Genomic DNA, 24,737 nt, shown 5'->3' on the forward strand with positions numbered 1-24,737 from the left:
CTGGCTCCAAGTGTTACACTAGTGTATGTTGCAGTAAACGCCTGTGATCTGGGAGGGAAATGTGTTTGCAACCCCTTGGGAGGCGTGTGGCTCTCTTGCATGGTTGCACAAATGGTTCACATTTGTTATAACAACTCAGTGGCAGGGCACAAGCTTTGTGTGCTCTGTGTCCTGGGCTCAAACCGTTGAAAGGACCAGGCAGTGGGTGATGGGGAAAGACCTGTGCTGAGATCTTGAAGAACTTCTTCAACTCAGAGTAGACAATTACGGACTTGAGGGTCCATGGTCTAACACAGCATAAGGCAGTTTATAGGTTCCTGTCGGTTTTAGCTTCAGACTTTGCTTTTACCTTTCAACCCCATAATTCTATGTGCTATAGCTTGTGAAGGGCTAAAGCAGGGGTCAGCAAACTTTTTCAGCAGGGGGGCCATCCACTGTCCCTCAGACCTTGTGGAAAGCCAGACTATATTTTGAAGGGGGAAAATGAATGAATTCCTATGCCCCACAAAAAACCCAGAGATGCATTTTAAATAAAAGGGCACATTCTACTCATGTAAAAACATGCTAATTCCCGGACTGTCCGCGGGCTGGATTTAGAAGGTGATTGGGCCAGATCCGGCCCCCGGGCCTTAGTTTGCCTACCCATGGGCTAAAGAGTCAAATTTTCCTACTTTCTTGTATAAGCCTGAGTGTGTTTCCATTGTCTTTCTAACACAGCAGGTTTGTCAGTTGTGTGGCCAGCAAAATCCTGTGGGGCTGTTTTAGTACAAAATCTTAGAAATGCATAGCAGGGAGTATAAAAATCAAAACCGAGACAGAGACTTCTTCCAAGTTGTAGTGGAATAGACACAGATGGGAATTGGAAGAAAAGCATACATGGGATGCATGTATCCAGCTGAAAGATCTAAGCCCAGTGATTTCAGAACATTCAGCCAGACTTTTCCATTTCCTGTTTGGTATTTTTCATATTCATTTCTAGTGATGATTCTGGTATTGCATATAAATCCAGCTCATATTTTTAAAATGTAAGATGCTGACATTCTCATTTTAAATATACTTTTTAATTGTTTCTCTACCTTTTTAAAGGATACTTTTTATTAAATATTTTCCTCATTTACAAAAGCACATGCACTGTCTCTATTTTCAGGTTATGTTTTCTACAGATCAGTTATATTTGTTGTGAGACAATAGTTTTTCTACTTTAAACAGAAATGGGAAATGGATCCTGGCAGAGAGCAAAAGGGTGGCCACAAAAGGGAGTGAAGAAAGATTGCTTCTTCTCCCCAGGGTGGAGTGTATAAACACAAAATGAACTGGAATAAATCTGGCTGGGATGGATCTCAGTAACTGGTCCACCTTTCTGAGCTTTCTTCCTCTTTACTGGTTAGTAAAGAAAACATTTTATAAAGAGGGTAAGGACCTGTGCACAAACCCACTGGAACATGGAAGAGTATAAGATGAGCCTGTTGGATCAGGCCAATGGCCCACCACTTAGTCCAGCATCCAGTTCTCACGGTGGCCAACCAGATGTCTGTGAGAAGCCTGCAAGCTAGACATGGGCACAATAGCATATCTGGGGATAGCCATTCATATGCTGGGAGAAGAAGGCATGATTGTATGCCTACTCTGGCGTGCACAGAGATAGAATTTTAGCTTTGTGTTGTAAGCTAGTCAGAATGCAGGTGCTAAGTTCAACCTGCATATATCAGGTTCCTTCAGTGTATAGACCAGAAGCCTCACTGTATGGACTAACAGCAACATGTAAAGCAAAAGGTAAAGGTACCCCTGACCGTTAGGTCCAGTTGTGGACGACTCTGGGGTTGCAGTGCTCATCTATAGGCCGAGGGAGCCGGCGTTTGTCCACAGACAGCTTCTGGGTCCCACACAGCAACATGTAGGTTAGGGCAATTCTGCTGCCTCACCGAGACTACACCAGGTCTGGGGAACCTGTGGTCTTTCAGATGCCTTCAACTCACCTCAGCTGCAGCCACCTGGCCAATTTTCAGAAATAATGGGACTCAGAGGATGAAATTCAATGTTGCACTATGTTGAGCATTCCATCAGCGCAAGCTTTTCAGCTTGTCAGTTGGAAGGATTTCAATAATAATAATAATAATAATAATAATAATAATAATAATAATAATATTTATACCCCACCCATCTGGCTGGGTTCCCCATGCATGCTGTTTTGGGGTTTCCTGACCCCCAACTATGCACCTGCAGGGGGTGCATGGGGAGAAGACAGGGGGGAATGTTCAAGTGGAAGACCTTGCACAACAGGATTCATTAGGTGAATCCCTCCCATAGTCTAACAATATCTGGAGTGCTACAGGTTCACCATCTCAGTTCTTACCACATACCAGATTTGCCAGGAAGTATTTCATTTTTGCTATTACAGCCATTATGTTCTCTAGACAGACATGATGGATAGAAGGAAAACTGTGGACATTATTCAGCATCAGCATCATTTATATGCCACCCATCTGACTGGAAACCACCAGGTGCTGTGCAGAAATACCTGCAAAGATTATTCCACATTACAATATGAATGTTAAAGATCATAAGAACTTTCTTTTTTGGCTGGCATTTGGTGTTAGGAGTGATGTAGAGTAGAGCTCAGAGTAGACCAAGTGAAGTCAATGGACAAGCCTCCAGGTCAAATCAGGATATTAGTTCATGCAAATAAATAGCAAAGCTCTTCAAACAATGTTGCAGAGTCTTAAGAGGAAATATAATAGCACCCAGACACCATGTTCTTGCGCTTTATCTTGAGGTATTTTGAACTGTTTACAGATGTTCATCTTCAAAGCAACATGGTTCTGGATGTGCCATTTTTCAGTCTGCCCCCCTCCAATTCTCTGGTGCTGATTCTGTCCATGTGTTTAGAAAGGGAGTGTTCCAGTGCTCATCTTTACCTCTTTTTCTTTGCTGTACTATAAAGTGGCCCTCTAAATGAGGAGGAGGTGCAGGACAGTTGAAAATCAGAACTGGCTGCCAGATTTGTTCAAAGAGTAAAAGAAAACACAGAATCTCATTTTGGCAAATCAACAGACTTTGTTGTGTTTGTTTTGGATAGTGTGCAGCCTTGGCCCAGGGCAGAAAACTTAAGAAATGAAAGGTTTAAGTATAGGCCAGGGGTAGGAAACCTAAGGCCAATCGCCTTCTCAATCCGGCCTGCGGATGGTCCGGGAATCAGTAGAATGTGTGCTTTTATTTAAAATGCATCTCTGGGTTATTTGTGGGGCATAGGAATTCATTCATCCCCCCCCCAAAAAAATATATAGTCCGGCCCCCACATGTTCTGAGGGGCGGTAGAGCAGCCCACGGCTGAAAAAGGTTGCTGACCCCTGGTATAGGCCTTCCCAACTGGGAGCTGATTCACACATCACCCCCCACACCCCTGCCCATAGCTGTGTAACTATAGGATTGCTTTCCACATTTGCATTTCTCCAAAAACATACAACACACGAAAATACACTCCTTTACCATGAAGTTACAAACTGCTGCAATGACATGGCTAAGAGGGTGAGCAAAGAAGCCACTGCTTGAAACTTGCTTGAGCCAGCCAGGAAGTCACTAAGGAGACTCAGAAAAGCCTCCATCACATAAGCACTGCCTACACATATAGTGGTACCTCGGGTTAAGTACTTAATTCGTTCCGGAGGTCTGTTCTTAACCTGAAACTGTTCTTAACCTGAAGCACCACTTTAGCTAATGATTCCTCCTGCTGCCGCCACGCCGCCGGGGCACAATTTCTGTTCTTATCCCGAAGCAAAGTTCTTAACCTGAAGCACTATTTCTGGGTTAGTGGAGTGTGTAACCTGAAACGTATGTAACCTGAAGCGTATGTAACCCAAGGTACCACTGTATAATAAAGCATTTGATGCAGGAGTAACTAGTCCTCTGTTTGGAGGCCTGATTCAACCCCACTAAGCATTTTCCCCCCCTGCAGCCACCCCTCCCCTGCCACTGTTTGACAGTGGGAGGAAAATATGTGTTGTTGTTTTACAAAGACATAGTGCTGGGGTGTTGGATTTATTATTATTTTTTTATTATTATTATTAATTAAATTTATATAGCACCCTTCATCAAAAAATCTCAGGGCAGTTCACAGAATAAAATACAACATAAAACGAACACCTCCTCTTCCCACAGATACATTTAAAAGGCTGTGGGTTAAAAGGCCTGGTTGAAGAGGAGTGTTTTCGCCTGGCGCTTAAATATATATATAATGATGGCGCCAGGCAAACTTCCCTGGGGAGAGCATTCCACAAATGGGGAGCCACTGCAGAAAAAGCCCGTTCTTGTGTTGCCATCCTCCAGAATTCACATGGAGGAGGTACGTGAAGAAGGGCCTCGGATGATGATTGCAGAGTCTGGGGCAGTTTATATGGGGAGGGGCGGTCCTTGAGGTATAGCGGTATTGAGTTGTTAAAGGCTTTATAGGTCAAAACCAGCACTTTGATCTAAACTCTCTGCCCAGTTCAGTACCCTGATAATGATGCAAGACACCTGTCACAGATTTATCAGACCAATAATTTGATGAGCAGGGAGGGGCAGTAATCCTCCCCACTCGGGTGATCTGCTTGCCTATGTGTGTGTGTTGTGTGTGCGTGCATGCGCGAGTACGAGGTGGCCACACCTGCAACTGGCATGCAGCCTGTGGAGTGTTGTAGAAGGGTAAATAAGGCAAACCCTTGGTCCCAAAAGTTCATGAATGGTTCCCACACCTGTGCAAGCTGCATCCCTGCAGAGACTTTCTTGCACAGCCAAGCAACTCTTTAAGGCTGCCTAGATGTACATACAATCTTGCATGAGTACAGTTTGGAGAACTGGGCCAAAGCTATCAAAATGAATTTTGATAGGAACAAATGTAAAATTCTACATTTAGGCAGGAATAACCAGCTGCACAAACAGAAGATGGGGAATGACAAGCTTAACATGAATCAACAGTGTGATGCAGCAGCAAAGAAAGCTAATGTTATTCTAGGCTGCATCAATAGAAGTTTAGTGTCCTGATAAAGGAAAGTAATAGTCCCACTCAATTCTGCCTTGATCAGACCACACCTGGAGTACTGTGTCCAATTCTGGGCACCACAATTTAGGAAGGATATTGACAAGCTGGAATGTGTGCAGAGGAGGGCAACCAAGATGATGAAGGATCTGGAAACTAAGCCTTATCAGGAATAGGGACCATATAGAACACACATAGGTTGAAAGGTTTGGCTTCACAATCCTGCAAAGTTGTTAGGAACTTCAGTTCTGCTTGAATTCCTTTCACTATGGAGGCCTTTTTTCTGAGTGTCGCTGCCATGAAGTTGTGGCAGAGAATTTGGCCTACTCTGTAATGGCACCTTCTCTGTAGAATCCAGTCCAAAAGGAGCTTGCCAAACCAGCTTTTACCCAGGTGTAAAACTGCATATTTGTTTCAGCAAATCTGAGTTGTGTTCTTTGTTGTACCTTAAAGTGGCACTCAGGTTTTAAAAAAGCTGTATCAGCAGTTCCGGGTTGGCACCCCCGGCAATGGCGGAGCTCCTCCGATCGGGAGGAACTTGCTCCGTGGAAAGTTGGGTCTGAACCGCCACGGCGAAGGCGGAGACCCATTGAAATCACAGGCGGAAGAAGCTTGTGAACCTGGGATTCGGCTGGCACCTTTTGCGCCTCCCCTACTCGCGGGGAAACCCTGTTTTGGGGATCCGGAGCGACGTGGGGTGAGCAGCGTGGTGCTTTGAATCGACCGCTTCTTTCACGGAGTGAAGCCGCATTGCTGTTGCCAGAGAGCACTGACTTTTTCTTGTGGACAATTGGATTTTAAACAACAACCCGTGAGTAAAACGGAAAATTGGATCTTTAAATATCTTAATTTGGCATCGAACGGGGAAGGTTCAAAACAGGAAGTCCGCCTTCCCCTTTTGTAAATAGACTGAAGCAAAGAGCTTAAAAGTTAAGGTCTTGGAAAGCCTTATGTAAAGGATTAAACTTCCATCGATTGAAATTATTAGACCCCCCTTGGAAGCAGGAGAAGAGGGGGGAAATTTTGGACTGTGTATCCTGCAGGAGAGAGTGATCAAAATTAAATTACCACTGCTCTGAACCTGGGAACGGGCTCCCAGTGATTGATGTTTCAGGAGAGTTCATTGACAGCGAAGAGAACGGATGTTGACAGTCAGTTAAATAAGAGAAATATATTGTTTCCATTGTCTGCTTCTGAGTTTAAAAGGGAGGAAAAGTATCTGAAAATTGAAACTATCTTTACTTTTTGATCTGTGTTGGAAAAGATTGATACAAGTGGAGACTGTTCCCCTCTAGAGGGAGCTTTTGAAACTGTTACAAGAGTGGAGCTGGGAAATCTCCAGCTGCTTGATAAGAACTGTGAGAACTAGAGATTGACCTTGGATATTCAAGAATGTCGACAGGAGAAGCCTTATGGACTGCATTTTCTAAGATAAGCCACTTGTTGGAACAGCTTCATAAAAATATGGATGCTACTAAAATTGACATTTTGGAACCAAAAGTGAGCACCAATACAGAAATTATTCAGGATTTGGCACAGGAATCTATTTCAACAGGACAAATTGCTGAAAAGGAGAAGGAGAAAGTTGCTGTTGTCAAACCTAAAGTAATACAAGGGGGAGCCTTAGCCTTACAGAGGCAAATTGAGGACTACAAGTTGAGGCCCTTTATGATTGAGACTAGAAAAAGTCAGATTTTGAAGATCGGAGCCTGGCCTGGACTAGAAAAGGAAAGTTGGAAAGATCCCTCTATACAGGGATTAACTGACTTTTGGAATATGGACTTGGGTCAGGAGGAGATTGGAGTTCTGGGGGCCTTTGGATTTGGAGGAATTTTGAAACATGCCCGGAAATACTTTATGGATCCTAGTTTTAATTATAGAAATCTGGCTGACTTGTCGAGAAGGAATAAAAGTATTGTTGGATTGGAGTTTCCCCGAGATCTGCTCTTCAGCATCAAAGAATATGAAGAAGACTGGCAGAAGGGACGTGGAAAAGAGTTAAGAGCCTCAGACATAAGATCTCCAGGTTGATGGACTGTATGGAGTGGACGGAAGTGGCTGGGAGAGTCCGAGACTGGGGAGAGGAGATGGTGGAAGAAGAGTGGAAATTTAAAGTCTATATATAGAAATATTGTAAAATTACTGAGTGATAGAAAAATGTTGGAAGGAAATTTTATGGCTTTAGCTGAAATGCTATAAGGAGTTAAGCTTAAATAAGTATACTAATTTTAATGGAAATAAGATTAAAAATATTTTAAGACATTTATATGATAGAAAATAGAGAAAGATGGAAAGGAATTGCTGAAACAATTAATGGAAATGGAATATAAAGAGGGAGGTGAGAGGAGGTCAATGATACAAGGGAATGAAAGATAGAATATGGAAAAGGTATGATGTATGTTTTTAAATTGTTTTTGTTTGGTTTGGTTTAGTTTATTGTGTTAGTTTAATGTGTTAAGGTTGTGTTTTGTATTGTTTATGTATTGTATTGTTTTTTCTCTTTTTTGTTTTCTTTCTCTTCTTTCTTTTTTGTAAGCTTTAAAAGTAATAAATATTATTTTTTAAAAAAGGTGTATCAACAATGTTTTAAGAAGTGATCGGTAAAGAACTTGCTAATGGACGATCTGTTTAATGCTTTTTGTTGGTTTTATTGGTAAAAAGTAAAGGTGTTCAAAGAAAACTAATATTCCAGGCACCTACACTTTAGTGCTGCTGTTATGATTTCAAGTCTTTTTATATACTTTGCATTTTCACTGTTGTACCTGAAATGCTGGGTGTAGCTTGAGACAATGGTATGGCTCTCTCTCTCTCTCTTTCCACGTCCTATCCTGCTAGCATGGATAATTTACATGAAGTTGTCGTGTTAAGTATTCCTAGGAAAATGATACCATGACAACTGCCACAACAGATGGTATTTTTCTTGTCTCTAAGATACGGAACAAACATTCAGTGATGTCCTGCCCTTTTGTGATTTGTAAAATATTTTGGGGCTCCACTCAAATGTTATGAATCAAAACAGATTTCCTGGAAGAAACATGCTGGTGGCCATCAGGAACTAGCATTCAAGTTGTATTAATAAAGGGGCATCAAAATAGAATTATGTAGGAGGACAATGAGTCTTGTGGGCCTTATTTAAAATTCCACTTAACATCAGTAAACTTTTAACCTCAATACTTTTGTTTTTAATAGAAATATCTGCACTGTCAAGATGCTTGCCTTAGTAAATAACCCACCTGAATTTTTAGTGCTTCATTTTGGTTTCCAGCCAAGTTGAATGATGTTTAAAGTTTAGGGTTTTGGTTTTTTTAATGTTAAGATCTTTCATATGTATCATGGGGCAAACTCTTTCACACACATTTTAAAAGTATGATCTCCCCAATTCATCAAAGGCTGCATCTCTCTGGGTTCCTTTATCTCCAGTAGGATATATATTCAGGGTGTTCTTTGTTGTATTCCTGCCAAATATCTACAACTGCAAGCATGTTCCTCTTGTTGGATTGGTGAAACATGCACAGTACTTTATTCAGCAATGGTAGAACCAATCATATATTTGAAGAGGGTAAAAGGGATGGATCCTTCCCTTTCTTCTATGGGTGCTGGCTTATTTTCTGTCTGATCTGACATCAAGTCTTTAATAAATGGCTACTGGCAGGGTTTGTGAACTAGCTCTAATTGCTTTCTGAAATGAGTACAAAAAGTTCTTTTTTTAAAAAAACTTTGGGTCAGAGGACCAACTGCACATGATGGTGTCCTGTTGGGTTAGGATCTCTCTCTCTCTCTCTCTCTCTCTCTCTCTCTCTCACACACACACACACACACACCTTTTCTTTGCATGTCGCCTTTCCATAATTCAGTTCATGCTTAACATGAAAAAAATCTCATAATTTGCAAATATAACAAAAATAGTCATAAAAAATAAAAACAACGCATCAAAAGGTACACAACCAAATCAACAATTTCCACACTAAATCATAATAAGATCTAAAAATAAAAATACCAAAAAAATATTTTCAATAACAGCAACAACCCTCCTCTCAACAGAAACTCCTTAAATAATATCCCAACCCAAGAGTCTGTTCAACAGCCTCAGTTTTCGTAGCTGAAGTCAGTCAAGGTCCCCACTGTCTCAGGCCAGGTGGAAAAGGCCTGCAAGGCAGGGAGCCAGGTCTTTCAGGACTCATACCCAAGATGGTCCACAGTGTCCTACATCATTTGTTAAGGGTATGCAACTTACTAGATTTCATGCTGGGCACTTGGAAGCCAGAGGATGGGACTTGTATATCAGCTGCATAGGATTCTGACAATGGAGGGTTACAGGATGCAGGAAGCCACTACAGAACGAACCTTTCTGGTTCCTTCATGCTTCATAGTGGATTTTGGGTCTTAATAACAATTTTGATGCCCTGAAATCAGCTGTGACTGTGCAAGGAAATAGGGCATGCCTAGTTGCATTTCCGGACTCCCACGTGGATACTTTGTTTAACGCCCATTACTTGAAACATATGCAACCTTCTGCACACTCTCTCTTCCTGGTTTCTTCACTTTTCATATTTGTCAGACTTAGACAATGGTAACTGAGGTGAAAGAATAGATTGAACAGTGCATCTTAACTCTAGATGTGCTAACTGATGGCCAAGAAGAGGCTACACAAACCGTTTTTAAGTCTTCTCTCTGCTGTGATTAGTGACATTTACCAGACATGCTTACTAAGCTAGAAAGATTTTACTACTTATGCTTTTTCCAGCTCAGATCTTTATTGGCTGCTGTTTAAGCCTACATTATGTGCACTTTGCAGCAAGGCAGGTTTGCTATTAAACGATATGTGACCAAATATAGTTTTAGTTGTAGCGCTCGCTCGCGCGCGCGCGCGCTCTCTCTCTCTCTCTCTCTCTCTCACACACACACACACACTCACACAAACACAGTGTTTTTTTCTTAAATAAATGTTTAGGGGTACTCTCATTTTCCTATTCATATTGAAATACTGTCCCTCAGTGAGGCCAAACTTAGATCCACAAAATGTTTAGGGGTATGTGTACCCCTGTGTCCCCCCAGGAAAAAGCACTGTGTGTGTGTACAGTAAAACATCAAGCCCTATATAGTAAAATTGAAAGTGTGTGTTTTAGTATGAATGTGCAGAATAAATGATGGACTACAGATGTATGGTATTTGTCATTGAAGATTTGGATGAAGACTGTCACATAGCAAGGCAAGGACTGAGTCACATTACAGGCGTAAAATGGCGCTCAGACATTCCTTTTCTTAATTTGGATCAAAGCTGGTTTTGGGGAAAATACATCAATATGCAGTGTTTCATAAGTAAAAAACAGGATAGATATGGATTGTGGCTAATGTTGCGTGTACACTGCTTCCCAAACCAGCAGTGGTAGCATACAGGATGCAGAGTAAACTGAAGTGTGTACATAGCCAATAACTCTTTTGTGCATTAAACAAGAACATTTACAGGAAATTTCACACTCCACCCAGATATAACTCCAGTACCACCTACTGATTAAACTATATGATACTATCCATATTGTGGTCATATACGAAAATGTTTTATAATATTAGGGTAAACATTTTTATTGTGTGTGCTATTTTACTATACATAATGAGCTTTTTATATGGAGGATTAGTTTCAAAACCGGTTCCCTTACTTGCAGTTAGAAGTGGCAGAAGTTTCTCCTGCATAATATAGGCCTGGTTTACACACACAGCATAATGAGGTAAGAATAAGGTAGTAGAATTCTCACCTGGTAGAATGGATTATACCAACTGCAGTTAGGCAATCACATTTCTTGTGTTAAGAAAACAAAAACCTCCTGCAAAAAGAAATCCAGCACAATAGGAACAGGCTAGGTTAAAAACATTAATCCTAGGGTCTTGGGTTTTGCTTTGGGGAGTTGTTGGTTTCCATGCAGGAGCATTAAAAATGGTGCTCCCCTTCTTCAGCCTGAAGTGGCATAGCTCACTTTATCACCTCAGGATTCTACTATTTCCTTCTTCTGCGTGTCTTGACCAGGCCATATAAATTAGAAAACCCAGAGATATTTTTTGCAGGGGGAGAGGAGAGAGGGATAGCTCTTCTTTAGTCTCAAAAGCAATACTTTCAGTTTATGTTTAGATACCTGGTGGTAATTGAACTTGGAGCTGGTGTGCCTTTAAATAAGAGGACAGAGAGAAATAATTTTACATTAGGATTGCTGGGGAAGGGAATGTTACCCCCACAGTGATTTTTCTGGCCAAATGAAGTTTATAGTGATAATACTCCCATGCTCTAGTCACATTGAAATAAATTCTGAATACAGTGGTACCTCGGGTTAAGTACTTAATTCGTTCCGGACATCCGTACTTAACCTGAAACTGTTCTTAACCTGAAGCACCACTTTAGCTAATGGGGCCTCCTGCTGCTGCACCAGAGCACAATTTCTGTTCTCATCCTGAAGCAAAGTTCTTAACCTGAAGCAATATTTCTGGGTTAACGGTTTCTGTAACCTGAAGCGTATGTAACCTGAAGTGTATGTAACCCAAGGTACCACTGTATCTGCATAGCCCATATTGTAGTTCTCTTTATTCTAAATGAAGAAGAGACTCACCATGAGAAACAGCCGTTGCCTTCAGTAATCAGCTGCTATTCATACCATTTAGAGAATGATGCGAGTAAACATGCTCTGGATTCCAGTTGAGGTTTCTAGTTTCCATTTTTGAATTCTACTGCCTCCATGACTGGAAATTTCTGCCAGCTGTCCCACTTAGGAGTAAATGAGAAACTTTCCTCACATCAAACAAATATGGTGCCCCGTGTTTATTTTCAGCAGACAGTGACAAGAAACATTGGGAAAGTTACTCTTGGGACCCATTTGTATATTGGGCTGGTAGCGTGGCACAGCTGGGAACAAACTGGCTCTAAATCAGTTGGCAGGCATATGTGTGTCTGAGAGAGAGATCCTTATTTTGTCGAGGCAGTCTTAACCGTGTCATAAAAAGGTTCCCCCAAATAAAGATTTTGTTACCTGAACCACCTGAACCACATGTGGAACTGTGTCACACAAAGCACTTCCCATGCGGCTTATTCTCCCTGTGGTATCTAATACAAGTTAAGGGCAGGTCTGCATTGTCTTTGTATTATGTGACTGATAAGAGCATAAGGTATTGTGGTCTGCACAAACATAAGCAATTCACTATGGCCTGCTCAGAAGGTGTCATGTTGGCGTAGCTCCTTGGGAGAAAATGAGGGTTATAATTGTAATAAATAATAACGTAAAGTATTAAGCTGAGGATTTTGACATGAACTTCTGCCTGACAAGTTGATTTCACATGAATAGTAGAATGAAATCCAAAGGGTGCAGTAATGCATTTTCATTTATCTCTCATTCCCTCTCTCTTTCTCCCTCTTTTTCTCTTTTTAAGATTGAAAATATAGATGCGTGCCTGAGTTTTTTGGCTGCCAAAGGAATAAACATACAGGGACTGTCTGCAGAAGGTGAGTCCGTATTTGTAGTATTTATATAGCAACAAGATTAGTGGAGCTACAGTACAGTCTTATAGATTACAATGATGACAAAAAAATAATAATAACCACCGTCAGTGTGAATAAATATTTTATATCGTAACCTGCATTCAAGTCTATTAGAGTTCAAGATAGCAGTGTATCTGTTTCACCTAATACTAGGTGTAAAGTATAAATAGAAGTTAGCTTGTTTATCATTGTAACACAATTTTGACTTTGACTGATTTGTGTGCACTCAGTTGGCCAAACCAGATTCAGGCAATGAATTGTGCTTTGTGGTTAATTTATCTATAGAGGTCATATGTCTTAAAGGTGCTGATATAAAATAATCCAATGCTCAGACTGTAATTGTTTAAACTCCTTCATGGCATAATCATTAATTAGGTATGTTTCATGCCTGCTTAATTAAAAACAAGCTGTATGTTGTCTGGCTCTTATCCAAGCTCTGTGGGCAACTCCTGATATTCACTTGGGATAGACAAGTTGAGCTGTTCCTGGTGCTATGAGGTCAATAGGGAAACTCTTGTTTGCATCAGAGTCATTGTGCACACAAAAGGTGATCCTTGATTGGGCTGCGTGGCGAAACTATTTGTATGTTCATCACAGCTCTGAGTTGCTATTTTACTTTCACTTGCATGTTTGCAAGCGGAAGCAGGAGTTAGCCACTTCAATAAATGGCAGTTAAATCTGCCGCTGAACGCTTTCTCTTACCCCTCCTCACTATTCTCAAAATTAGCAGTTGGATTTGCAAATACAGGTGAGCCTGTTTTATTCTTGGTCATTTATGTGAAAGACAGATTGTGTGAGTTTTGTATCCATTTTTACTTGTGAATAAGGTTTACCTTGACAGCAAAAGCTGCCACAATTTCCTTGAGTTCACACTGCTGCTTTGAGAGCACATTTATACATGTCAGCTGCCAGAATGCTTAAATGGAAGATCAACAGATCAACTCTCGGCTGACATGGGAAAGATTCCCTCATTCCCTGGGTAGGAGAATCCCGGTTGCCAGCAAATGGAATCTCCTGGCTCTAAACAAGAACACTGAGCATGGAGGGAATCCCAGCTGCTTATGCCAGTGGGATAATTATACTTTTTCTTTCTGTCTTCCACTCTCAGGCTGAATTATATTTATGTTTAAAGTAAGAGCACTAAGTGGCAGACAAGTACTGTACATACAAAATATGACTTTCAAATCCAAAACAAGGGGAGCCCAGAAATTCAACAAGTCATTTTTTTGTTTTTCCCTGTACAAGGACATTATAGCTTTCGAGTTTTTTAGGAAAGGGTTTCTTTCAGTTAAGGGCTGGTTCACACATGCCTTTACACCATCAAAATTTGTTGAATCGCAGCTGAGTGACTCATTTAAAAAGCATTATGTTTCAAGTTGCTGATATGAAATTATATGAAAGTCCTGCCAGGAAAGCACATTTTCACATGCTAGTCTGTTCTTCCATGCTGCTGCTACTTCTTCTCTTCTTCTTCTTCTTCCTCCTCCTACTCCTTGCTTAGTACTGAGCCTCTTCAACTAACTTTCTGTGTGACTTCTTTTGCTCCCAATTGTGATTTGAGTGGTTTGTGTCACAAGGGGAAAAGAAGAAGAGAAATAATATAAAAAACTGAAGTAAAGGAGATCAAGGCATCCAAGACAACAGAAACCTCACAGCATGGAAGCTTCCAAACACCAGACTGAAAAAAGAAACCCTCCCTGCCCTAAAAAACCCTAGAACATCTGGCAGTATTTTGCTTTCAGTTTTTAAAAATACCCTTTTTTGTGGCCAAAATGGAAATGACTGGGTTACAGACTCACATCGACAAAACCTATGTGTATATATTTAAACAGACACACAGGACAGAAGGGAGCAGCAAGAGGAAGTAATTCAGACTGTACTAGTCGGCAAAAAACAAAGAGGTTGATGTGCCCTCTATGTGCAAAGTCCAGTGGCATAGCGCCAGGTGAATTACCTCAGTCCATCTCCTGAGATAACTTAACAGGAAATGCATCTGTAGCGATTATTTGAAACATAGTTTATAGCTTACTTCTAAACCAGCACTCTACAAAGTCCAGTAATGTTTTGCTAATCCATTCGTTGGGCTTAATTTTTAGGGTGTGTTACCTGTATCTCTATCAGAAGATGCATGTTACCGGGACATGAATTGTATTAGAAATTAATTGGCACTCATCTAGTTATTCTGGCCACAACGTCGTAGGGTGGGTCCACATGAACTTCCTCACTGAAAGCACACGAGAGGGTTTGTGGAGTCACACCAGCTAGCTAGCCCTATGCGTGCTAAACCAATAGGATGATCTTGCCTCTCTCACCAGCCAGGTGTTTGGTGGCTATGTGAATTATACAGTCTTCCCTCATGCAAATTGGGAATCCTGATTGACCCTGTGGCAACAAAAGGCCACTTCACATGGCCAGTCGCTATATGTATAGCTGCCATGGGCACTGATAGGTCATCTGCAAGGGATTCCCACACAGCCCGATTAATGTTGTCAGCCTTCATGCCACATTTGCAGACATCTTTGTAATGCAGTTAGCCTGCCAATGGGTCTGGTGCCTAAAGCCAGCTCCCTGTAGAGCACGGCCTTGGGGATCCTGCCATCTTCCATTCTGTGGGCATGACCAAGACATTGCTGAGACTCAAGTACAAACATGCTGGGAATGTGGACTTGGGAGAGCACATCTTTGTGTGAGACTCTGTCCTGCCATGGGATGCCCAAATTCTTCATGATGCAGCACATATGAAAGGTATTGAGGCATCACTCCTGGCAGGTGTAAATTGCCCATGACTCTCTTCAATAAAGCAGCCTGCTCAACATGCAAGCCTGGTAGACCTTCATCCTTGGTATTGGTTATTAGCATTGCATTCTCCACTCCACTCCATTTCCACTATTGTTCTGGAAGTGACTTTTACATCATGTGAAAGCTCAAATAGAATGTGAAAATTAAGAGTTAGCAAAACGTCATGAAAATGGAATAAACTGCCATGTGAATGCAGCCTAACAGTATATTCTTCTTGGTTTTTCTTTAATTGAGAAGTGTTTGCCATGATCCTGAAATGTGCTTTCATGGGGATTGACATGTCTTCAGAAGTAGCCAAGGAAAGTGAAATATATCTCTTGCCCCTTCCCCTGCAGTAGGTCATATTGTGCTTAGAGGCCTGGGAGTCTTAGAAATAAGAACCTGGACTCAGACTATGCTTGCTAGACAGAGAGGTTTATTTCAGAGTTCTTTTCTTATGGTTACATGCAAACTACGATTCTTCCTTGCAGAATTCTCTGAAAGTCCTGGAATGAAGTAGACTATGTTTAGCCCAGAGCATTCTGGAATCCTGGTCTGGATTAAGGAATGGATCTGCCATAGGCATGACAGGTTCCATTGTGCACTTTAGTGCTGATGGATGCCTAGCTCACTAAATCTTCTCTGCCATAGTACCAAGCTCCCTGTCTGCATTTAGTTTCTGCAGGGGAGAAATAACTAATTTGCTCAGCGGATGATGGCCAGTTTTAATCAATTGTGACAGCAATTAGGTTTGCAGGGAGCTGTCAGTAGTACTATGAATAGTGTTAAGGCTTAAACAAGCAACTCTACTGAATGTATAAAGTGCATTGGAAGCTGATATAAATGACTTGTGATTTGTCTTGCAGAAATCAGGAATGGGAATTTAAAGGCTATCTTAGGCCTTTTCTTCAGTCTGTCACGATATAAGCAGCAGCAACAGCAGCCCCCTAAACAATATTCACAGCCCCACCCATCCCAGCAACCTCCCACATCACCCCAGCAAGTAAGGCCTCCATCCCAGTGCCAATTTGGGCTGCAAGAACAGCAAATCCAACAAGAACAGCAACAGCAGCAACCACCACAATCTGTGCCAGCATCACCCCAGTCTCAGTGCCAACAACCCCAGCAAGCACCACATCCTCAGTTAAAAGCACAACCAGAAATGCAGTCCAGGTGGGTGTTCCTTTTCAAAATCTTCTTTTTGTTTTAAAATGTCAAGTGTTTCACGGATGCTAAAATAGCACCTTACTTTGAAATCTTTGCGCCTGGAAATAACTGTAGCTAACATGAAGTAGCTCTATTTCTTTTTCACCCGGGTAATGGATTTGGAACGTCGGTCAATTTTTTAAAATGCATGCATCTGATAGAGGTGGAGCAAAAGAAAACATCCTAAAAATATAAGTTAGAAAGGCCAGTGTACACTGCTGAGTGCTTTGGTGTGGATGTGGGAGCAGGCGTTGCTCAGTCGAGGCCCTGCACTCCTCCTCTTAAACAGCTGGCTGTGCAATCCTGTTTTATTAAAGGAACTGTATCTGCAGCAGCCCTGTGCTCACAGATTTCCTCATTCCTTGGGATACGGGTGCTGAATCCTTCTTCCAGAACCACACGACCCCCAGCTGGATTGGATTGGCTATGTGTAAATTCAGTGTGGTTGCTGGCTAATGATTGATTGTAGAGTTCATATTCTGATTCTTCAGTCTCCATTCAGCTACATGTGCTATATTGTGATGCTTAAGGTGTACCAATGTACTTGTAGACCCAAAATACATTTGATGTGGGAGATCCATGACTGGGTCTCCTTTAAAGCGTAAAAGCAGCACAGGGGCAAATTGGCTCAAGGGAGGAGCAATTTAATCTTTCTCCTACATGCCACCTCCTACTTGAAATCCTCCTCCTGCCCTCCCCATTCCTGTTAGCTTTACTATTTAGGAGAAACAAGCACGTGTCTTTTAATAGCATCTCTGGCAAGGTGGATCTTTGGAAAAAAAGATACTGGTCCAATCCTTCCCTTGAGCCAATTCACGCACACACACCCCCCAAAAAGCTGCTCTTAAATAGATGCCTTCTGCTGTCTCTTGTTTTTTCTTGTGATCCAGTACAGAGATTGTGGTTAAATCAGATCCAGACCTCAGTTCTTTTGATCAACCCTAATGAATTGGGGAACATAATATTTTCTGGTTTATTTGAAATAGCCTCTCTGCAGAATAACCTTCCATAATACCTTCAAAGCATGTGTTCATATAGAAATATTAATATATCCCTACATGACACAGTTTGCATATTTTTCAATATAACAGTATATATGATCTCTGTCGAATTTTAAACTGAGCTATAAAACCCTTTTATAGCCCTTAAAATTATTTGCAGACTTAAATTCAACCCAATTATATAGCTGAATCAAAAATCAAAACTTTTTGAATAGTTACTTTTTCATTTTGGAACAAAATTGCCATCACTGAATCTTGGCTGGTTGAATTTTGTTTTCCTCAGAATTAAAACCCAGATGATAAATATTTTATATACATTTTGAATGTGGAGATCATAAATGTTGAACTATAAATGTACCATTTAAGCCTGAGTCTTGCATTACTTTTTGTATCTTTTTCATGGTATTTGAAAATAAATAATTTCATCCCTTTTACAAGGTGAAAGCTTTCATTGGAACACACCCTCATGTGGTGAAATATGGTATTTATCACCACAACAAAAACTAAACTAAAATGTGCTCTTCGACATGGTGAACATCAGATCATACCATGGATATTTTTCAAATTCAGAAATGTGCATATAGACAGCATTTGCTTATGAAAGTTCATTCACATGACCCTGAAGTAAATTTGCTTGCATGCATACTGTTGCCTCTCTTACTATTGCTGCTTTGATAAATCCAAAGGTACTACACCTGAATGTTTTATTTGGCTGAGAGGGATTGTTTTCCCCTTCTGAAACACTTGGATTAATCTCGTTCCAAAAAACCCCCACACCTTTGCCAGCTCAGTGGGTTCATGTGCAACTGTATCTTCTTTACTCACTCACATCTTCCACTTTTTTTCTTTCTTGTTGTGCAGTGCATCACCCAGGGACTCATCTCAAAGCAAAATCATCCGATTCACTCTCGGTCAGAAAAAGGCTTCTAGGTTAGCGTTTCTTCCTCTAATGCAAAGCATGGAAAACCCTCCTTGCAAGAACCCCAGTTTGCATGTCTCAAGGCTCACCTTACCACTGCTTACCTGTTGGTTTCAAACCAAACATTTAAGAAAAAACCAAAGCAAAGAGAGCTATTTTATTCTGTATGACCCAGGGGTCGGCAACATGCGGTCCAAGGGCCGGATGTGGCCCATGAAGACTGTTTTACCAGCCTATGAGCTGCCCCTGAACTGAGCCACCCACTTGGCGAGTCCCCCGTGCGCTGTGCTAAACCGGCACATCACGGCGCGGGGACTCGCCGAGTGATGCCGGAAATTGCATCTGCACATGTCCACAGCGCTGGAAATTGCTTCTGCGCATGCTCAGATGCCAAAAACCACGCCTGTGCAGAAGTGATTTTTGGCATCTGGGCATGTGCAGACACGATTTCCGGCACCGCGGACATGCACAGACACGGTTTCCGGTGTCACGCTGCACCAGTCCGGCCCACGGACGATCTCCATGGGAGTGATCCAGGCCATGGCCGGTAAACCTTCCCGACCCCTGATTATACCCCTCCCTGTCTTTGGGGCTGAGGATGTTTTTGTTTTTTTGTTTTTTACAACAATGTCATCAGTATATGTCCTGAAATGACTCACAATTAAAACCTGTAATTCATATTACTAGTTTGGGGAATAGTAGCATAATAGCCCCCTTCATAGGTGAATCACATGAGCGCATCACGTGATCTTCATTCTGTGCTGCACAGTGCTGCCCCTGTCCTTGGATGACCGAACTGACAAAGCTTGTGCATGAGCAGCTATTTGTTTGGAGGCTTCCATGTGATCTGAGTGCTGAACACCAGGAAGCTAATGCATGAGCTCTGGCAGTTCAGTTGTCCATGCCGTACATTGACATCTTAGGTTGGGGCAACAATGTAATGTGTTCTGTGGTTAACTGCATTATATTCCCTTCTGGCAATTCACGTGTGAAGGGGACTCAATTCCTGTGAATTTTCCATCTTGAAAAAATAAATACATGAATGTGTTTGGACACTCTCCCTTTACCTTTGCTCTAACTTCCTTGTTAATTTCTGTTTATAGATTACGTTTGTAAGGTTCAACTTATTTTCTCATGGGTGAAAAAGAGTAATGAGTATGACTACTGTCAGATAATGTAACACAGCAGCGTAGATAGGTGTGTCGTCTCTATTCTGGATTCCTCCGTGTCCTGTACTGGGGAACATCTAATCCCTCTGAGAATGAATAATAGGTGTTTCAGCCCATTTGTTTTCCTCTAAGCCACAGCTTGACATGACTCCTACGAGCATCTCACTGCAGCACTTCAAAAATGCAGCTCTAATCTTTATTAATACCTGTGATATTCATCATAGGTTTTCTTGAGATGAATGCTACTTTTACCACGCTGTGCTGCATTAGAAATACCCCTAACATCTCTCTCTGTATAAGGCACCACAGTTTATCCTGTTTTGTGCACAAACTATACTACATTATTTTTACTTTGTGATTTAGATTCCTTTATTCTAAATCATTCTTTGTTCCGTCATTTTTCTTTGGTACTAGTATAGGATCCCCTCTCCTCACTGATTTTTAATCTTCCTTCATCTCAATTATTTACCAATTCATGCCTTTTCACCTGTTTCAGTATTTCAATCAACAACTTCTTTCAAAGTTTTAGAGAGAAACTGGACAAGACATGAGTCCTTGCAGGAGTAACCTGCTGACTTATTTTAAGACTGAGATAGAGAAGCAGAAGTGATGGGAGGCAAATTTTACTGATGTTGTGCACTTAACTCCTTGTGCAGTCTATTTTTTTCCAATCAAATTGACCTCTCCAAGCTTTTTTCTCCTTGCAAAGGAGATATACAGGTTTCTTTTACTGATAATTTTATTTTATTGAGAATTCACAGGGATATATCTGCAACTTCCTATAGTCCCTCCACTTTAAAACATTGAATGATGGGGTACTTAGAGAGATGTCACAAAAAGCAAGATGTTCAAAAAGCAAAACAAAACTATCCTTACCAGGTGAATATTTGAGAATTGTCAACACTTCCACTCTGCTTTGATTGACATCTCAGTTCTCCATCATTGCTGTAGTCAAATGTTATCTCTTCTTTTGCTTGTAATTCCTACACATTTACCAAGTTTGACCACATACTTAATACTTACTTAATACTTAATTGCCTATCTGCACATAGTTAGACAGACATCAGAGACTGTCCATGTCTGGGTTCTCCTAGCGGGAGAACACTTTATATGCTTTTTTAGAAAGACAAACAAATATCCTAGAAGCCATGGGGGGAGATAAAGACTAGGGGGAAATGTCCTTTCTGTGTGAAAAGATTATGCTTCAACACTTTTTCTCTTTACCTTTCAACCAGCATGAGCTCTGCATGAATGTCATTGCCATGTCAGTGTCAAATCTTACACAAAAGCATGGAAAGTGAAAAAGAACCTTATTTTCCCCTAGCCTTTCACCCTGGGTTCCTCTGTGCCTTCCTCTGTAGCCTTTCTGTGGGCTGTTTCTGTATCCAGGGTTGGTTGTGTCTTTGTGACAACTGCTATGTGAAACTTTCTAGCGTTCCTCTTGCTTTGGTTTCCTAGGTTTATTTCACATGCACTTGAAAGCAGAAGAGTCTGCCTTTGGGAAAGCAAGGAAGCAAACTTTACACAGCTCTATGTTTTAGTGGTCTGTGGTGATGTGGAAGTAAATGGGTTGTTTGCAAACTTGCCAGCTTTAAGCTTTGAAAGCATGTGCATGCATTTGCTGAGACTTATGTGCTTCTTTTCTTCTCCCCATCTATCCTCCTTCTGATCAATCTTATGAATTTGTTGGGAAGAAATCACTAATCCTCTTTTATTTCCAGCTCTAAAAGTTCCATTCAACTACCAAAGGTTTGTAATGTTGCTAATCAGATGGGAATTCTACCTTCAGGAAACTGTATACGAATCAATGCTGCAATTGGTTTTAGCCTATTGGTTTTATGGTTTACTTCAAGCATTTTTTGAGTTCTGTATTGAGCAAGTAAAAGGAAAAAAGTAAGCTATTGAATAATATTATAATTCATGAAAACAATGGGGTAAATAATTTGCTACTATAAATTAAAGCAATTGGCCACTGGGAACTCCTGCACAAGCCATTGTGATAACAACCTGTATGATGGGCTGGTGCAGGGTGGGGGAAAATCTAGGCAGATTGTACCAAAGTGAGCTATTTTTATTTTTTAAGCCTTAGAATAAAAAGGACCACCACACGGTATTATGTTCAAAAAATTCTGCAACATTCCATCTAGTGCACTGTTTTGCATTTTCAGTTTTACTGCACTGTATAGATTTGATCAAATGACCGCTTCAAAAATAAGGCAGAAATTCTAAGCATACTGATTTCTGAATTAAGAGGTTTTGGATTATGTTGCATGGCTACAATCTGGGGCCCAGCATGGAAACTCTGTGCTCTGGACCTTTGGAATGGAATGCATATTGCTAGCTAAAAGAGCCTTGATAGCTCGTGTTTCATGTGCATACTTGTCAATGGGCTTATGCAAGGATTTGATTCTCTGAATTGTAGGCTAGGGCTGTAATTCAGCTCATATAGTAGCTATACCTCGTAGAAATCAGTGGGTTATATCCAGTGTTGTACAAGCTAGTTTCCCTTTCCTCTTCTTCTTCCTGCAGCCTTTCTCCAAATATTTCTCCAAATATGGCCCAGAGGATCTCCTAACCCTCTCAAACAGAATTGGTGGGTGCAGAGTCAGAGAGACTTTTGGGGATAGGATAGGCAGGGACATCACACTGCATGAGCAAAAGTCTGCTCCACTAGTAATGGGCACAACTGGATATCACCCAATGTGATTTAAGGCAATGCAACCATATGCAATGTTACCACCAGTGTATCCAGACCCATACAGGCTAACGGTTTATTTTGACATCTCAGAGTTTGTGAAATTCAGCTAAGAAAAAATGTTTCCCAACTACTGTATCAAGCGTTTTCATAAGTAGATGACCTCTGCAACATTCAGTTAGGCACATTATCCAGGTTCCAACTGGGAAACACCAAGTCTAAGATGATGACCTTTTGGGGGCATTAAAATCAACTAGGCAGTGGGCATGAAGATCAACTGGAAATTGACTGGCACCTGAATCCACTAAGATAACTGAATCCACTGAGGCAACCTTATAGCATAACTTTTCAAAAATTATTTTCAGTTAGTCAAGCTTCCAAAATGACATAGATTGCATACCTAGTCATTCTGGGCTACATTTTAGTGGAAGCTCCAATACTCAAGAGCTCAAGTTCCATTGACTCAATACTCAAGTTCCATGGACAGATTATTTGCATGCAGAGAACTGCTCTCTCCACTAAAGTAACCAGGAAAGTCCTTTCATTGGAGCTCCATGTAAACAAAAGGGCACACACGGAGCTCTTAACCGGGCAAGTTGTCTTTTACAGGAGGTAAAGTTGTCTTTTACGGGAGGTAAACATTCCTCCAATTTGACTGTGTTTAACTTGAATTCATTCATGTGCTTTAGGGAAACATTTGCTTATTCTTCTTTTTTTTACCTCGAAAACAGACTTCCAGGTCCTACGAGAGTTTCAGCTGCAGGCAGCGAAGCAAAAACTCGTGGTTCAGTTAATGCCAACAACCGGCGCAGCCAGAGCTTTAACAACTATGACAAATCCAAACCCACAAGCCCACCATCCCTTCTATCAAATAGCAATGAGAAAGGTATGTGAAGTATATGTTATTCTGATCTGTATTGTACTCTCAAAAGTAGAATATCTATCCAGCTTTTAAAAACAGTTGGAAATACAGGGAGTGATGTATTCAAAAGTAAGCATTTAAAACATGTGCATTTGTCTTATTGAAATCAAATCAACTTCAAATGCGCTTAACTTTGACAGGAGTGTTCTCTATGCATAACATTTAGGAAGTGAGCTTGGATTGAATATTTGACACTGATATTTTTATATTTGTTGCCATGTGGTAGGAGGGAACAGTTATGGCTCCACAAATACTTGGAGGTCAGGAAAAGAGTGCCTTCAATAAACAGGAAACCTTGACCCCAAAATCAGAGGAAGTTGATGGTTGGATTTGGCTATCTAGTCAAGTTGTTTGTTGTATCAGAGACTGGCAAGGAATTTCAGCTTAGTTGTCCTCCCTTCCCTTCTTGAAGCTTGTCATCTATTTTGTGGGCACTTTGAAACAGTGCGCTATGCTTGTGTCTGCTTTCTGCTTGTGATCCATTAGAGCACTTCTCCACTCCAAAGAATTTCTTCCAAGAACTTCCCAACACCACAGCTGATTTCCAAAGGAACATTTGCAGGGATAAATACATCCTTGGGGCCTCAGAAGGAAATGCAGTTCCAGCATGAATATAGAACAGAAACATGCTGGTTGGGGAAAGCATTAAGCACACCCTCACCCACCCACTGCTGCTTTTCTGTTTCCTATTGCCCTTCTGCTATCAGAAAACAGAGCCATGCTGCATGCCTTTATGCTTAATCTCTAGTCCTTGTGCTGAAAGGAGGAGGAAGGTCACTCTTCAGTTATTAGAAAGTTCTTTGTAGATGACATTCAAGCACCTGCAAATGAATTTCTCCTACTCTTACTCCTGCTGACTATCTGAACCCTGTTCTGTACCATAGTTCTTAGCTGCTAGAGAAAAAGATAAATTGAATGGTATGTGTATAGCATTTACCATTTAAAACCAGCTGGCGACTGCAGCCGCAAAGTGTGTATATTTGTGGTTCAGCATAATTGAAGTAAATCTCCTTATTGTTAAACAACCTTCCTCATCAGCATATATGTGCCCGCAAATCCTGCCAATGAATCCTATTGCCCTGTGATTTTTACTTTAAAAGTGGAGGCAAATGGGAAGTAAAAAATAAATATACATATATAGATATATTTGATTAACAGGAATTGAAAAATAACCAGTGGAAACATCCTCAGACTTTTTCTATGACAAATAAGCCTGTTGCCTCCCACCCTCTCTTCTCCTCCAAATGTACATGATTTAAATTTAATTTCAAGGATCATTGGATACAGGCTAGATAGCTGAAGATGTGCTATAGCTTTATAAATGTTACAGAGAAATGAGGCAGCTCATCATGAATGCCAAATACAGTGTTTTCCTAAGAGAATATGGTTCCCCCCCCCCCGCCCCTGCCGCAAATGGTTGTTTCACCAAACTTAAATAACTTGATAAGATATTCGGAACCTGAACTGGTGTATTACAGTACAGCACTAGCCCTCAATCTGGGGGTTTATGAACA

At 41.0% G+C, this 24,737-nt stretch overlaps 1 protein-coding gene across 9 annotated transcripts in view; it reads left to right on the forward strand.

Moving 5' to 3' along the window:
• Window positions 1-24,737, forward strand: part of NAV2 (neuron navigator 2) — a 559,460-nt gene that overhangs the window by 376,001 nt on the left and 158,722 nt on the right. For 5 of the 9 annotated variants that reach the window (XM_081882207.1, XM_081882202.1, XM_081882203.1 and 2 more), the window contains exons 4-7: window positions 12,425-12,497; window positions 16,178-16,484; window positions 18,380-18,448; window positions 23,033-23,187. In XM_081882207.1, coding sequence (XP_081738333.1) covers window positions 12,425-12,497; window positions 16,178-16,484; window positions 18,380-18,448; window positions 23,033-23,187 — 604 coding nt within the window. Of the gene's footprint in view, window positions 1-4,214; window positions 4,340-12,424; window positions 12,498-16,177; window positions 16,485-18,379; window positions 18,449-23,032; window positions 23,188-24,737 lie in introns of those variants that run through there. The other 4 variants (XM_081882209.1, XM_081882204.1, XM_081882206.1 and 1 more) reach the window with 2 other exon arrangements.

This window comes from Podarcis erhardii (assembly GCF_964252035.2).
Source record: "Podarcis erhardii genome assembly, chromosome: 1".
Lineage (NCBI taxonomy): Eukaryota > Metazoa > Chordata > Lepidosauria > Squamata > Lacertidae > Podarcis > Podarcis erhardii.